The sequence below is a fragment of the Juglans microcarpa x Juglans regia genome, chromosome 1D, assembly GCF_004785595.1.
Source record: "Juglans microcarpa x Juglans regia isolate MS1-56 chromosome 1D, Jm3101_v1.0, whole genome shotgun sequence".
In the NCBI taxonomy this organism is placed as follows: Eukaryota; Viridiplantae; Streptophyta; class Magnoliopsida; order Fagales; family Juglandaceae; genus Juglans; species Juglans microcarpa x Juglans regia.
In genome coordinates, this window is record NC_054594.1 from 32208506 (window position 1) to 32223541 (window position 15036).

A 15036-nucleotide genomic window follows, 5' to 3' on the forward strand; every position below is an offset into this window, starting at 1 on the left:
TCAGTTATACAATCTTTGTTTTAAAAGGATATTATTAAATTCTATAAAACCTAAGTTAGAAAACTATTTTTTGAAGATCATGGAAAACAACCTGCAAAAAGAATTTTATATAGAGATTTACCAGAAGAGAAAAATGAAGAAGTCCGTAGGAAACAGAGAGAAAGATATACTAAAAAAAAATCTAAAAGCAATATGATTCAATTAAATGATTCTGCTTCATTTGGTCGTGGCGATTCTGCTTCATTTGGTAGTGATCAAGTGACTACGTCAATTGAAAAATGTTCTAACGATGATGTCCAACATATAGAGAACGTCCAGTTATTTTTTTACATGTCATGTATTAGCTTTAAAAAATGAACTGGGTAAGATTACAATGATAGCTTCCTTTGTTATCATTGTAAAAATCAAAGCATTTCCCAACCACGGCATGTATCTTTCAAATTTTTTTTTTTATAATTTATGTAACAGATTTAATGTATAGTCTTTACTGACTCAAACTTAATTGTATTTCAATAAAATTTATAGTTCTCGAGCATATGTCGAACTCGACGATGGTATAGGAAGACTGTCTGATGTTATGTTTGGTGAAATTGTAGAAACATTCGGTTATTCAACAGTTGAGCTTATGAATCATACTGACAATGTATATTTTCTTATTTTCCATTGCTTTATTGATGTGAGTAAAAAAGTTTATCTTAAAATTTTTTGTACACTCACTACATTATCTACAAGTAAAATTACTTTCATATTCAAATTGACTTTTATTTACATCATGGATACTAATTTTATTATAAATATTGCATCACAAAACTTGTATTATTTTACAAGAACATTTGTCATAAATAGAAAAAATTGCAACACAAGCTTCAAAAAAAGAATGGATGATTCAACTTTATGTTGACCTTGACCGACTCAACCAACAACAACATAATAATTTCAACGTCGTCTCTATTAATCCTGTATAAGATGACACAAAATGATGAATCATAGTACAAAAATATCAAACGACACATATTGTGGACTACTTTTTTGTTGGACTTTTATTAAACTTATCGCAGGAAGCTTTGCTAAAATTATGGATGTTATAAACATGTATTGGATTGAATGATATTTTGAACTAATGTTTTTATTTTCTCCACCATGTCTTAAATTATTAAGTGAAATCAATCATTTTTATAAAATATATATTATTTTTACAAATAAATATTTCATAAAATTAGGCAAACGTGCTTTGCACGTTGCTCCCGCCTAGTATATATATATATATATATATATATATATAGTGAAAGAGAGAGAGAGAAATTTACATCGATGTTGCATGGATTGTTATTCATTAACCAAAGTCATATTAAATAGAAACCATAGATTTTCCCAAACATCTTACCATCACCCATTTTCCATCTTTAGGTTTGTACGTGTCCAAGACTCAAGTGCTAACATGTATATGTTTGTCATGAGGACAAGGTGACTAGGGGTATAAAAAAAATCGGTAAATCGGACTGGACTGGACCGAACAGGTAGGTTTGGTCCGGTACCAAGTTTGGTTCGGTCTGGTACCGATTTTCTTTTTCTTAAAACCGGTCAAAATTGGTCTAGTTCCTTCTTTCTTTTTCTAAAGCCGAACCGGTTCATGTGTATATTATAATTTTTTATATTGTATATAATTTTTATATATAATATATAATTATATATAAAATAGTTATGTATTATATGATAAATTAATAATTAATATAATATTAATTTTTTTAAGGAACAGACTCATTTCATTAATGATCCGAAATTACAACTGTGACTTATAAATACATGAAAAATTCAGACTATAAGCTAATTACGCATTAGCTCTGGAGCTTTTCCACATACAAATTTCTTTGAGGCAGACATTGTCTTAACTTCACAACAAACTCTCTCCTAACAAAGAAATGAGTTCTATAAAAAAAGAACTTAAAGGCCCCCTCTATCCTCTTAGGGAAGAAGAGTACGGACACTGCTATAGACACTAAACCCAATAGCCTATTTCTAATTTATTAATAACTACAATAACAAAAAAACTACAAATTAAACCCACTAACAACTACATAACCACAAGCACCGGTGTGACCCTGGACGTCACGCCCACCGCAAGCATCGGTATCTCGAGCTCTGACGGCACGAGCACCCAGGTCACGCAAGACAAAACAGTCTCCATTGCGCAGGCGGCACCTACGCACGAGCACTAGCCGTACGACCACCGGCCATAGCATCGCCCACCACTCTCGAACAGCTATTGCCATTACGTCCAATCCAAAAAACTCAACACCTCACTCGGGTCAACAAGAAAACAACGAAACAAACAAAAAACAAAACACTGAAATGGAACAACAAGAAACAGAAAATCAAAAACACTGAAATAAAATGAATGAACAGTGCACAATGCAACGCCAGTGGCGCGTGCAGAACACTGGTCACTCTGGGAGGAAAACCGCCGGTCAATCTTGGAAGTCTCGGAGTTAGGGATTCCAGAGAAGCCGAGCGTAGTGTCGACAAAGGGCTCCTCGGTGGCGTGTGAAAGCCACTCGCCGATGGACGCCGGATTCGGTGGTCTTGAAGATCGGCAGCTGGGCATCATCCCAGTGTGGCGCATGTTGAAAGGCGACGGCTGGAAACACCCGAATGGCGATCCTCTCTTATTTAGCCCGAAAAAGCACAACCAAAACTAAAAAACCTACACAAAAATTAACATGGACATAAGAGATGGGAGGGGGAAGGAAGAAGAGAGGGGGAGGAGCCGAAGCTCCCACCCCTTTTGTTAAATCTAGAGTTTAATATAATATTAAATTTTAAAAGCTTATATCATTATAGTTTATTGTATTAATAGTTATACTAATACTATATCACTATATATTATAATATACTACAATATATTATCACTATAGTATTATATACTATAATATACTATTATATATATTATATAATATAGTATATAGTATATTAAAACCAGAAAACTGGACCGGAACCGATAAAACCGGAAGTACCGGTTTAGGAGGGTAACCAGTGCGGAATTAGTTCTTGAAAATGTAAAACTTGTGTATACCGGTTCGGTCTCAAATTTTATCTAAAATTGGACCAAACCAGACCTGTTATACCCCTAAAGGTGACTATCAACTATAATGGTCACCGTGATTTTTTTTTAAGGGGAATTGTCATCCTTCATTCATCAGAGAAACTTACATCCATGACCAGATACATGAAGGGATATCCCTATGTCAACCATTACCTCATAAACTAATTAGTGCATTTAGAGCTCCATCAGTACACTATTTTCTTTTGTGACTGGTCTGGTCTTCACTACTGCTGATACTCTCTACAGAAAAACGTTTAAGAGATAGCATTATGCCTAAACAGATACTCAACCTCATCCTTCATGGAAAGAGAGGACTCGGTCTCTACAGACAAACGTCTAAGAGACGAACTCATTTTTTTTATTTTTACTAAACAATAAAGAAAACAACAAGGAAAACAACAAGATAGATGTGAAAATGACAGATTACAGTTTGAACTAACTCCGGTAGACTTCAGAATCTGTAATGGTGCGTGAAGGCAACACGCTTGTCTCTTTTCAGCCACAAAGTCATATTTGAAAGATCTGATGTGGAGATTCTGGTAATCTGGCGCATGTGGTGAGAAGAACTGACAGAAGGGTGGGCACGTGAGGACCAAGCGTAGTTGTGAGTGGCCCGTGAAGACCTCACGCGGTGATTTTTGCAAAACCGACACTATCACCGTGATTTCAGTGATGACATTTAACAACTTGGTAAGTAAAATGATCCAATGCTAGTGGTGTGACCCACATGAAAAAATCATTTTTGTAATGGTGAACCCCACATTTTTTAAAAGAGAGTGCACATTACTTGTAAACACTGGAATTATATTTGGCATTACTCTATATCATATTGAATTATATTATATTTGTATTATTCCTCTTATTTAGTTTCCTATGTCGTGCATCACAAATGCTTCATCTTCAGTTTTATCCTCCAGGTGCGTTGTGCATCTTGTGCTGCTTCTTTGACCTGTCATAGGGACCCCATTTATCAATGTATGTATTTACACCGGCTAATAGTTATATAAAATATGATATCAATCTTAGGATAGAAAAATAGTACTATAAAAATTTATGAAAAATGATATTTGCAGTCGTGGAGTATATAAGTATCGTGCAATCTCTTGGAAAAAAATTGAGTAAAAAAAAGACTCACATAAAAAACTAACTTTTTAACAGTAGACTCCACTCTTTTTCAGAACGATTGTGCGACACTTGTGCACTCCATAACTTATAGACTCATCCTGTTTTTTAATGTATTAATTTTGAGAAATGCTACATAGTACAACAAAAATTTATACATTAAAAAGCATGATATAGAAAATATCAGCATATCATTATTATATTGGTGTCAATTCTCCCTCAGGCTCTGTTATGTAATGTGGCATAAATATAGCAAGGTCATATGTGTAAAATATTTATGCATTAAGATAGAAAAATAAAAATAATAAATCACATATTAATTAAGTGAAAGTATATGATACAAGACTTTAATTTTTATTTTTGGTCTCTCTCATTCTCTTTTTCTTTTCCCTCTCTCCTCTTGTGGCCTTTCTTCTTATCTTTTTCTTTTGGACGATGATAAGGATTCTGCTGGGAGCTCCCACTCTTTTTTTTTTTTTTTTTTTTTCTTGAAGATTTTTTTCTTAGTGATTAAGAAAGTATTGTTTAATAATATTATAAATTTTCTTATTTTCTAAAAAATATTAAAAAGTATTAAAAAAATGTGAAAAACTAAGTTTTTTTTTTTACATTAATTTTTTAACACTTTTAAATATTTTTTTAAAAAAATAAGAAAATTTATAATATTATTAAACAACATTTTCTTAATCACTAAGTAAAAAAAAAAAAAAAAAAAAAGGATCCCTAGCATTTTGCTTTTTCTTTTCCCTCTTTCTTTTGTTATTATCTTTTCCATCTTTTCTTCTACGTTTCTTCGTAAACCTCCATTTCTCTTCATCCCTCTTTTTTCGTCTCCTTTTGCTCTATTATTTCCATATTTTTTTCTCTCTTGCTCTCCGTTTCTTTTGCAGTTCTTGAAGGAGAAGTCTCCACTTTACATATGCCTTTAACATCTCACGTCATTCCCCACCTTTTTATTTTTCTTTCTAAATGATGAACTAGTTTAGTTATGGGACATGTGCTTCTTTTTTTTTTTTTTTTTAAGAGTTTTTATATTCACTAGTTCTACACGACACATCTGTTAAATAAAAAAAATTTAAAATAAAAATTAAAAGCAAGTGTGTGATGTAGAATTGCTAAATATAATTTTTTTAGCATGCAGCATGTATAAGTTTTTTTAAAACAAAATATAATATAATTAAAAATAATAAAATAAGACTCGTTATAATGGTCGAAAATACGTCACTTCTAGATTTAACCGAATAGTTGACATACAAAAAATAAATAATATAAATCAATACTAATTACAGTTGTGGAATACACAAGTACTACGTAACCTTTTTGAAAACAAATTGAGTAACTATGATATTCACATGAAAAAAATTAATTTTTTTAATTGTGGACCTCACTCTTTTTAGAATTGTGCAACACTTGAACACTCAATGATTACAAATATCATTTCTATTTCGAAACTTATTTATTTGAAATTTGTACCTAATATTACTATTTCAAGCAATATACATATATACGCTACTAAGTGATAGGTGGTGATAAGTGATTGCTTTATAGATGATTTATTTATTTATTTATTTGTGTTGTAAGAAAGATGGTGCCTTTTTTTATATATTCAGGCTAAAAGAAGAAAAATGGAGGAAAAAGTAAAACAACCCAGAGAAAATAAAATCTGAAAACATGCAAGGAATGGTAAACCAAGTCTAGGGGGCATAGATCGCATGGGCAGGAGGTATGATGTCTCCAAGGGCTAGAAATGGTGGATTGTGGGAAAGGGCAATGCCATGGATGGGGACTGCCATGGATGGGGACCGGGGTGCATATGGGCAACAAAATGAAAAGAAAAACCAGGAAACGAGGAAGAAAATGCAAATGTCTAAAAGACACGTAATAAGAGCATTGGTAATGTATTGCCAAGTCTAAAGTTTGGCTAGAATATCAATTTTTGGCTAAGTGAATCCATATTTAGACTAGCCATCTTAAAGTCAAAATAATATTATTATATTATATATTTTAATAATATTTGACAATTTTTTTTTATATTTACAAATACACTTAATATATTTTAATAATTTTTAACAAAAACTTTTTTTATATAACAATTCTTGAAACCAACAAACTAATTTTTGCCAACCCTTCTTTTTTTGTCAACTTTTTTAGTTGTAGTTAATAGTTAATGATCAAATTAGAATTTTGTGAAACCAACAAACACATGATGTCAACCTTTTTTTCCACCCAACAATCACAACTAGATATCTTTAAACTAATAAACACTTTTCACAAACTCCTCTTTTTCTACCTAACAATTACATCTATAATTCTAAAAGACTAATAAATACAAGTTCTCACAACTTCTTGTACCAACCAATCACCATCTACAATTATTGAAACTAATAAACTAATTTTTGGCAGCCCTTCTTTTGCCAAACCAATTTTTCTTCTTCCAATTCTTCTATTTTTCTTCTCTCAATTTGCTATGGATCTCTATTCAAATATTGATCATATTGAATATGATGATTATTTTGATCATGAGTTGGATATGATGCAAGCAATTGCAATGATATCCGAGGGAACAACCCAAACATAGCACATATTTCCTTCTCACTAGACAAGAACGGATAAACAATATGCCAAAACAGAAACAATAGAGAATCAATACCCAACACAATATCAATAATTCAAATAAAAGGACTGTCATTCTGTGAACGAAATTCATACACCATACTAAATAAAAACCCCTTTGTAGGTTCATACACCATACTCATAAGAACCAGATTTTTGATACACAACCGCAGATTTATGAATGAAATTCAAATAATTTCATCCTCAAAATAAATAAATAGCAAAGCATTTACCCAAATCGCACGACGGTAGTGGTAGATTTGTTCCCACTAGAGAGAGATGTCATATAGGGTAAAGCCAAGCCGATTCATGGAGGAAATCGCACAACCTTCTGGACGACGTTTCACTGACAAGGAAAGTGATTCAACACATCAATGTTCATTGCAACGCGAAACACATGGTGATTTAATCACTCGATGAAGAGAAAATGAGAATTGGAGAAGAGGAAGAGAAGAGCGGGGAAGACGATGGCACAAAGAATGCACAAAGAAGAGGGTGAGAGAGCGAGGAAGAGAGACTTACGTTTGGCCTAAAAGACGATGGCAACGAAAACGACCTTCGGAGAGAAGGGGACGCTTGCGAGTTGAAGAAGAGCGAGACAGGTATGTCTCTGGGTAGCTTTCGGGTTTAAAAAAGAGAAAAGAATGAGGGAAAGAGAGAGGAGGAGGTTGATGAAATAATAAAATAGTCTCATCCAGCTCGCCAACTTTGAAGAGCACCCAAGAATTACTGTAGCTCATATATTGAGTTTTGAACTATTGGCTAGTCCAATGTGGAAGCTTTTTGACAAATATAGCCAAATTATTGACTTGCATTGGCATTGGCATTTGGCTAGGCCATTTCCAATGCTCTAAATTTTCTAGATCTCAAGTCAGTTTTTACATCGAAGAGTTTGTAACTATTGCATAAACTTGGCTACTATGCCGTTTTGTTTGGATAGTGAGTTGAGATGGTTTGTGAATGGTAGTAAAATATTTAAATTGAGATGAGATGCATTAGAGATAATTTGAGTTAAAATATTTTATGAAATTTTAAAAAATAAGAAAGAAAAATTTGAATAAAAATATTATAAAGTTAAATTATTGTTAGAATATAATTTCTTAACGTTATTTTTGTTTTGAGATTTGAAAAAGTTGAATTATTTTTTGTATTTTGTTTGAAAGTTTGAGAAAGTTATAATAATTAGGTAATGATTATATAAAAAAGTTAAAAATATGAAATTGAAAAAGTTTTTATATTTATGTTATTTAAATATTAAAATGAGATGAGATAAGATGAAAATATCTTTGTATCCAAAATATGCCTAAACATTGAAAAGGTGTTCAATTATGAACCGGATGGCGGGGCTTTTAACCTCGACTAATCAACCTTAAGAAACAAAGTACAATCTTGTTTCACACATGTCAAATAATTATCGGATGATGCTAATCCCAAAATACTAATCTTGCATAGTGGAGACTTTTAGGTTGTATTTGGATATTGAGATGAGTTGAGTTTAGTTGTAAATAGTAATATTTTATAAATTTTATTGAGATGAATTTAACTTTTTAAGTTAAGACCTGTAGAAGTAATAGATTCTATCAATAATTAATTTGAGATGAGATAAGTAAAGTTGAATTCATCTTCCAACAAGCCTAACATACTGCATGCAAAGTTGTCGTCACCCTATTTATTTCACTTTTGTCATTTACAAACTTAGAGCATTCTTGTTGCTTACTCAAAAGTAAATACAAATCAAAATTTGACTTTTTAGATTGAGATATATTTAACTTTTTAGGTTGAAATATATGAAGTAACTTGAGATGTGTCTAACTTTTTTATATAAAATTGAAAAATTAGTGGATCTCATCAATAATTAGTTTGAAATGAGTTAAGTTGAATTTATCTTTCAAACAAGCCAACCCCCCCCCCCCCCTCCCTCCCCAATTTCCACCTTTTTATTTCACTTTTACCGTTTAAAAACTTAGAGCATTCTTATTAGCTTACTCAAAAGTAAATACAAATCAAAATTTGACTAATGATCCTTTAAAATGGTCTAAAAAGAGGTAAAAAATAAATATTTTACTTGCTAACTACAGTAACTCTAAATAGTTTATATTAATTTCTCTATCATTTTATTGCTACATAGTTTCTTGGGCTTATACAATTTACTATGGATTTGAATTGCAAAATATGAGAAAAATAAATAAAATAATAAAATATATTAAATTAATAATATCTTATTATTATTTTAACTAATAAATGAATAATTCAATGTATAAATAGAATAGATAAAATATAAAATATAATGATACCCTTATACTTCTTTTACTACTGTTTTATTACTCCAATTATTTTATTATTATTATTTGAATTTGGATTAAAAAATTAAATTACATGATTACGTTAGTTGATTATATTTATTTTCTTCTAGATTATGCAAGAGGGTCATGTTAAGAGATTTTTAAACTAGATTCAAAGAGCAAAAAGAAAAAAAATAGCTCGGTAATAAAACAGCAATAAATAAGATGTAAGTGTATCATTATTCAAAAATAAAACATGTAGTTTTAGTTAAATTTTAATTTTGACTTTGTCCAGGCCGACGAAAATGCTCCAAACATCCACTCCTATGCACCAAACGGTCATGAAAGGCTGCGCTGTCCGTTGTGCCTCCAAAAGCCCAGTTTGTTATTTTTCGGCCCAAATTGAGTCTTACATTCTGAAACGGCGTCGTTGCTCCTTGATGTGAAAATAGGCTAGTTTCACTCCGACACTCGCGCACACCGACTTCGTCTAAGCTGCCTCTCAAGCGCCTTCTCTCCGATTTTGCTCTACAAGGCAGTCCGGGTAAGTAATCTTTGGCATTCATGTATCGCTGCACTGTAAATTCTTTCGGAGGTTTCCATTTCTAAGATCAAATTTGTTAACCGAATCGAAACTCTATGAAATTCGTACGGTGAAGGAGCTTTTCTCATTATTTGCTGCTTGAATGGTATTCTTTACAGTCTTTAATCTTTATTCAATAAAATTAAGCTATTTGTGCTCAATGTAATTATTTACTTAATCCCTGAATTCTCTGTGTGGATGTGACTGTGGGCACCTATGCCTGTTTCTCTGTCGATGTTAAATCAATGTACGTTCAAAACTGTGTGAGGAAGCTCCATTCGAGGCCCGTTATATTCCTTTTTTGTTAATTTTCACGCAACTGTAATGGTTTCTTATGCATAAAGGTCTCTTCTTTTTGGGGTATTTTTGGGATTTATTGGTAATTTTCAATTCACACTTCTTCATAAGATTTTGTCGTTTGCTTTTACTCTTTTGATGTCTACGGAGATCTCATTTCGCTACTAATATTCTCTGTGATACGTTATGGTCTTGTCACCATCGTTTATTGTAGTAATAATCATTATTGCTTGGCACATTTTTGCATTTAGATAACGCGAATGCATATGCTTACTTGTATGTTTGTTGAAGTATATACACGATATTTCACAGTATCACTTACTGGATATTCTCCGTTTGGTGGATTTTCCTTGACGTTGCTTATATTGTTTATTTCTTATTATAGATCCAGACTATAAAGAGTACCATAGAAGGCTGGACATGCAGATATGAAGACGATCTTAAGGAACCTAGGTAAGGTTGACTCATGTAGGTTCTTTATAGAGTAGTTGGATGTTTTTAGGGATTTTCTTTACAAAATTTCGTAAGGTTTTTTTTGGGTCTTCCATGATGCTGAACATTTGTTTCTTTTGATTGTGTTTTATGAACTATTATTGGGCTAAATGATTAAAAAGATCCATGTAGCCAGCCCCTGTGGTTGACATCCAGGCACTTCGTAATGAATTTTTGTCCCCTTATCATTGTATGTCCAAGCTGCCTTTGAGAGACCTTGGTTCTAGTTTTATCGCATATGTTTTCTGTCTGTTGTCTTCTATGTTCGTATAGGTTGACATATATCTGCTTATTTGTGGTGGGTGCAGGATTAGTATATCAAATTGATTTGGAATGCTGTCACATTTGCACCTTTTCTAAGAGGTTTTCGTCCTCATTTAATGGGTTTTCTTCTGAGCTGAATGGTAAAGCCATTCCCTTTATGGATGGGGCCAATCGAGAAAATTCAAGAATAGTTCAGGGTGTGAGACAAGTAGTGGATGATGTGTGCCATATCTTGGAGGGTGGTCCATGGGGACCTGCCCTTGAGAATGCTCTGTGTGCGCTAGATGAAAAACCTAAACCAGAATTAGTAATTGGAGTCTTGAGGAGGCTGAAGGATATCAATATTGCAGTAAATTATTTTCGGTGGGCGGAGAGAAAAACTGACCAAGCACATTGTCCTGAAGCATACAATTCACTTCTAATGATTATGGCTAGGAGTAGAAAGTTTGATGGCTTGGTGGAGATTCTGGAAGAAATGAGTATTGCAGGATTTGGCCCGTCTAATAACGCATGTGTTGAGTTGGTTGTAAGCTATATCAAGTTGCAGAAGTTTAGGGAAGCTTTTGATCTAATACAAACCATGAGAAAGTTTAAGTTCCGACCTGCATTTTCGGCTTATACAAACCTTATTGGTGCTCTTTCTGCTGCTCATGAATCAGACCTCATGCTCACTCTTTTTCATCAAATGCAGGAGCTAGGTTATGAAGTGAGCGTTCATCTATTTACAACTCTTATTCGTGTATTCGCTATGCAGGACAGAGTTGATGCAGCTCTTTCCCTGTTGGATGAGATGAAGAATTGCTCTTTTGATGCTGATGTTGTTCTTTATAATGTCTGCATAGATTCTTTTGGAAAGATTGGGAAAGTTGATATGGCCTGGAAATTCTTTCACGAGATGAAAGCACGTGGCTTGAGGCCTGACGATGTGACATATACGAGTATGATAGGGGTTCTTTGGAAAGCTGATAGACTGGATGAAGCTGTGGAGCTATTCGAAGAGATGGATAGCGGCAGGAAAGTTCCTTGTGTGTATGCTTATAGCACCATGATCATGGGCTATGGTTCTGCTGGAAAGTTTGACGAAGCATATAGTTTGCTTGAGAGGCAAAAACAAAAGGGGTGCATTCCAAGTGTGATTGCATATAATTGCATTCTTACATGCCTTGGAAAGAAGGGGAGAGTGGACGAGGCATTAAGAATCTTCAAGGAGATGAAGAAAGATGCAGCGCCCAACCTTTTCACCTACAATATTCTCATAGACATGCTTTGCAAGGCAGGAAAACTTGAGGATGCTCTAGGCATTCGGGATTCCATGGAAGGAGCTGGATTGTTTCCTAATGTTAGGACTGTCAATATAATGATAGATCGACTTTGCAAAGCTCAAAAACTGGATGAAGCTTGTTCTATATTTGAAGGAATTGATCATAAAGTTTGCACCCCTGATGGAGTTACATTTGGTTCTCTTATTGATGGTCTGGGCAAACATGGCAGAGTGGATGATGCCTACAAGCTATATGAAAAAATGTTAGATTCTAATCAGTTTCCGGATGCTTTTGTATATACCTCCCTTATTAGGAATTTCTTCAAGTGTGGCAGGAAGGAGGATGGTCACAAGATATACAAAGAAATGGTACACAGGGGCTGTTCTCCTGACTTGATGTTGCTTAATACCTATATGGATTGTGTTTTCAAAGCTGGTGAAATTCAGAAAGGTAGGGCTTTGTTTGAGGAAATAAAGGCTCGAGGATTTATTCCGGATGTCAGGAGCTACTCAATCCTGATTCATGGCCTTGTGAAAGCAGGTTTTGCAAATGAAACTTACGAGCTGTTCTACACAATGAAGGAGCAAGGCTGTGTTCTGGACACCCGTGCTTACAATACTGTTATTAATGGCTTTTGCAAGTCTGGTAAGGTTAACAAAGCATATCAACTGTTGGAGGAAATGACAACGAAGGGCCATCAACCTACTGTTGTTACCTATGGTTCTGTCATCGATGGGCTTGCTAAGATTGACAGGCTTGATGAAGCATACATGCTCTTTGAAGAAGCAAAATTTAAAGGAATAGAGTTAAATGAGGTGATATATAGTAGTCTTATTGATGGGTTTGGTAAGGTGGGTAGAATTGATGAAGCGTACTTGATCATGGAAGAGTTAATGCAGAAAGGTTTGACCCCTAATGTGTACACATGGAATTGCTTGCTTGATGCACTAGTGAAAGCTGAGGAAATTAATGAAGCCCATGTGTGCTTTCAGTCAATGAAAGACTTGAAATGTACTCCCAACCACATAACTTACAGCATTCTCATTAATGGTCTTTGTAGGGTTAGAAAATTTAATAAGGCTTTTGTGTTCTGGCAAGAGATGCAGAAGCAAGGGTTGAAGCCCAACACAATCACCTATACCACCATGATCTCAGGACTTGCAAAGGCTGGAAACATAGAAGACGCAAATAAGCTTTTTGAGAGGTTTAAGGCGAGTGGGGGTATACCAGATTCTGCTTGTTATAATGCTATGATAGAAGGGTTAGCATTGCTTAATAGAGCAATGGATTCATATGCACTTTTTGAGGAAACTAGGTTGAAAGGTTGTAATATTCATACCAAAACGTGTGTTGTTCTCTTAGATGCACTGCATAAAGCTGAATGCCTTGAGCAGGCAGCATTTGTGGGTGCAGTGTTGAGAGAAACAGCAAAGTCTCAACATACTTCAAAATCCTGGTAATGGCAAGTATACGGAGAGTTTTGTTCTTGATGATGGTTCTTTACATGAATTCCTTTATAGGGCTGAAGCTGCTCCCTTCAGAGGTACTCTCTTATCTAATTAGTAGAGATTGAAGTTACAGGATGCATAAACGAATGAGGCTTACACCCGAGGGACGTTGGCATCCTTTCCAGCTGTCCGAATTCATACATTTCAAATACAACGCCCTAACAGGAGCTCAAAACATAAAATGGTTAAGTCAGGAAGCCGCATGCATAAGTCGAGCTCCTACGCCTAACTTCTATGGTAGCTTGGTTTTTGTTTGTCTGATTCTCCATTTAACCCAGATCATCCCCCCCCCCCCCCCCCCCCCCCCCCCCCCCCCCCCCCCCCCCCCCCCCCCCCCCCCCCCCCCAAAAAAAAAAAAAAAATAACCCTGCATGAGTGTGCACTCTAATATTATTGTTAGAAAGAAGTGGATTCTTATGGGCTTTGTGAGGAAAAAGAAGGGAGGGGCAGAGCAGAAACGTTCTTGAATGAAGCAAAGGTCGAAATACCTAATTGTTGAGTCTTAAGCCCATGATTCTACTTACTGATGATAGTCCTTAATGGCTCTCAGAGATATGCTTAAATTCTTTTATCAAATAGTCAGAAGGAACTTATCTAATAGATTGCCCCTGACCTTTTGTATTGATGCATTATGGCTTCCAGGCATAAGAGTTGCATGTCAAACATGGGTGAATATGCCAATGAACACCATCAGGACCTATAGATAGCATATAGATAGCATACTGCTACAAAGTTCATGTGGAACTTTGAGCATGGGCTTGTTGTAAGATTGGATAAAGCTTCATTTTTCAGCGCTCTGTTGTGAACTATTTGGATCCAGTATAGTCTATGTTATCTTCTTCTGCCGACATCTTGCACAACGTATACTGTGGGAAGGTAAAACTACTGGAAATGTTGGCCAGTCTACATGATATTATTAACATGCAAGTGTTTTCTCACCAATTTGTTTTCTTGCCAGCACAATTTGTCTTTCGTACGATTCTCTTGCAATCATATCATTCTTATTATCTTTTATAGACTCTCATATACAGTAGGAGGATCAGAGAAGAGTATGGTTGCCCAAAGAGTTGTAGAAATGGATCGAGTTTGTATGCCATTTTTACGTTGTGCTGTGAGATGGTTTCTGGGTGCTAAAAGAGGACCTACAAAAATGGAACTGTCACTACTACTATTTCTCAGCCATTAACGGCCTCGTTTGACTTCGCAGCTGAAATGAGATGAGTTGATATTAAAATTAAAAGTTAAATAAAAAATTGTTAGAATATATTTTTTTAATATTATTTTTATTTTGAGATTTGAAAAAGTTGAATTGTTTATTTTATTATGTGTAGGAATTTGAAAAAATTATAATGATTAGATGAGATGAGTCGAGAGAAGTTGTGAAAACAAACGAGGTGACGCATGTGCTGTTAAAATAACTAGAACCTACCAGAATAGAAACAACTATCTGTATTTTGCCAAAGTTCGGATTTTTTTAAGTCCAGTTTCTTGTTGCTCGATCTTCGAGTGGATT

The 15036-nt window shown here is 34.4% G+C and overlaps 1 protein-coding gene across 1 annotated transcript; it reads left to right on the plus strand.

Moving 5' to 3' along the window:
• The first annotated feature begins 9569 nt into the window (after positions 1 to 9569).
• LOC121235829 (pentatricopeptide repeat-containing protein At3g06920) lies at positions 9570 to 13815 on the plus strand. Its single transcript, XM_041132254.1, has 3 exons — positions 9570 to 9661; positions 10383 to 10450; positions 10798 to 13815. The coding sequence occupies exons 2-3, from the start codon at positions 10426 to 10428 to the stop codon at positions 13473 to 13475; spliced, it is 2703 nt and encodes a 900-aa protein (XP_040988188.1). The 5' UTR covers positions 9570 to 9661; positions 10383 to 10425; the 3' UTR covers positions 13476 to 13815.
• Positions 13816 to 15036: the final 1221 nt, after the last annotated feature.

Coding starts and splice junctions, on each gene's coding strand:
- LOC121235829 (XM_041132254.1), top strand. CDS start 10,426: ATGAAGACGATCTTAAGGAACCTAG. Junction 10,451..10,797: donor GACGATCTTAAGGAACCTAG/GTAAGGTTGACT, acceptor TGGTGGGTGCAG/GATTAGTATATCAAATTGAT.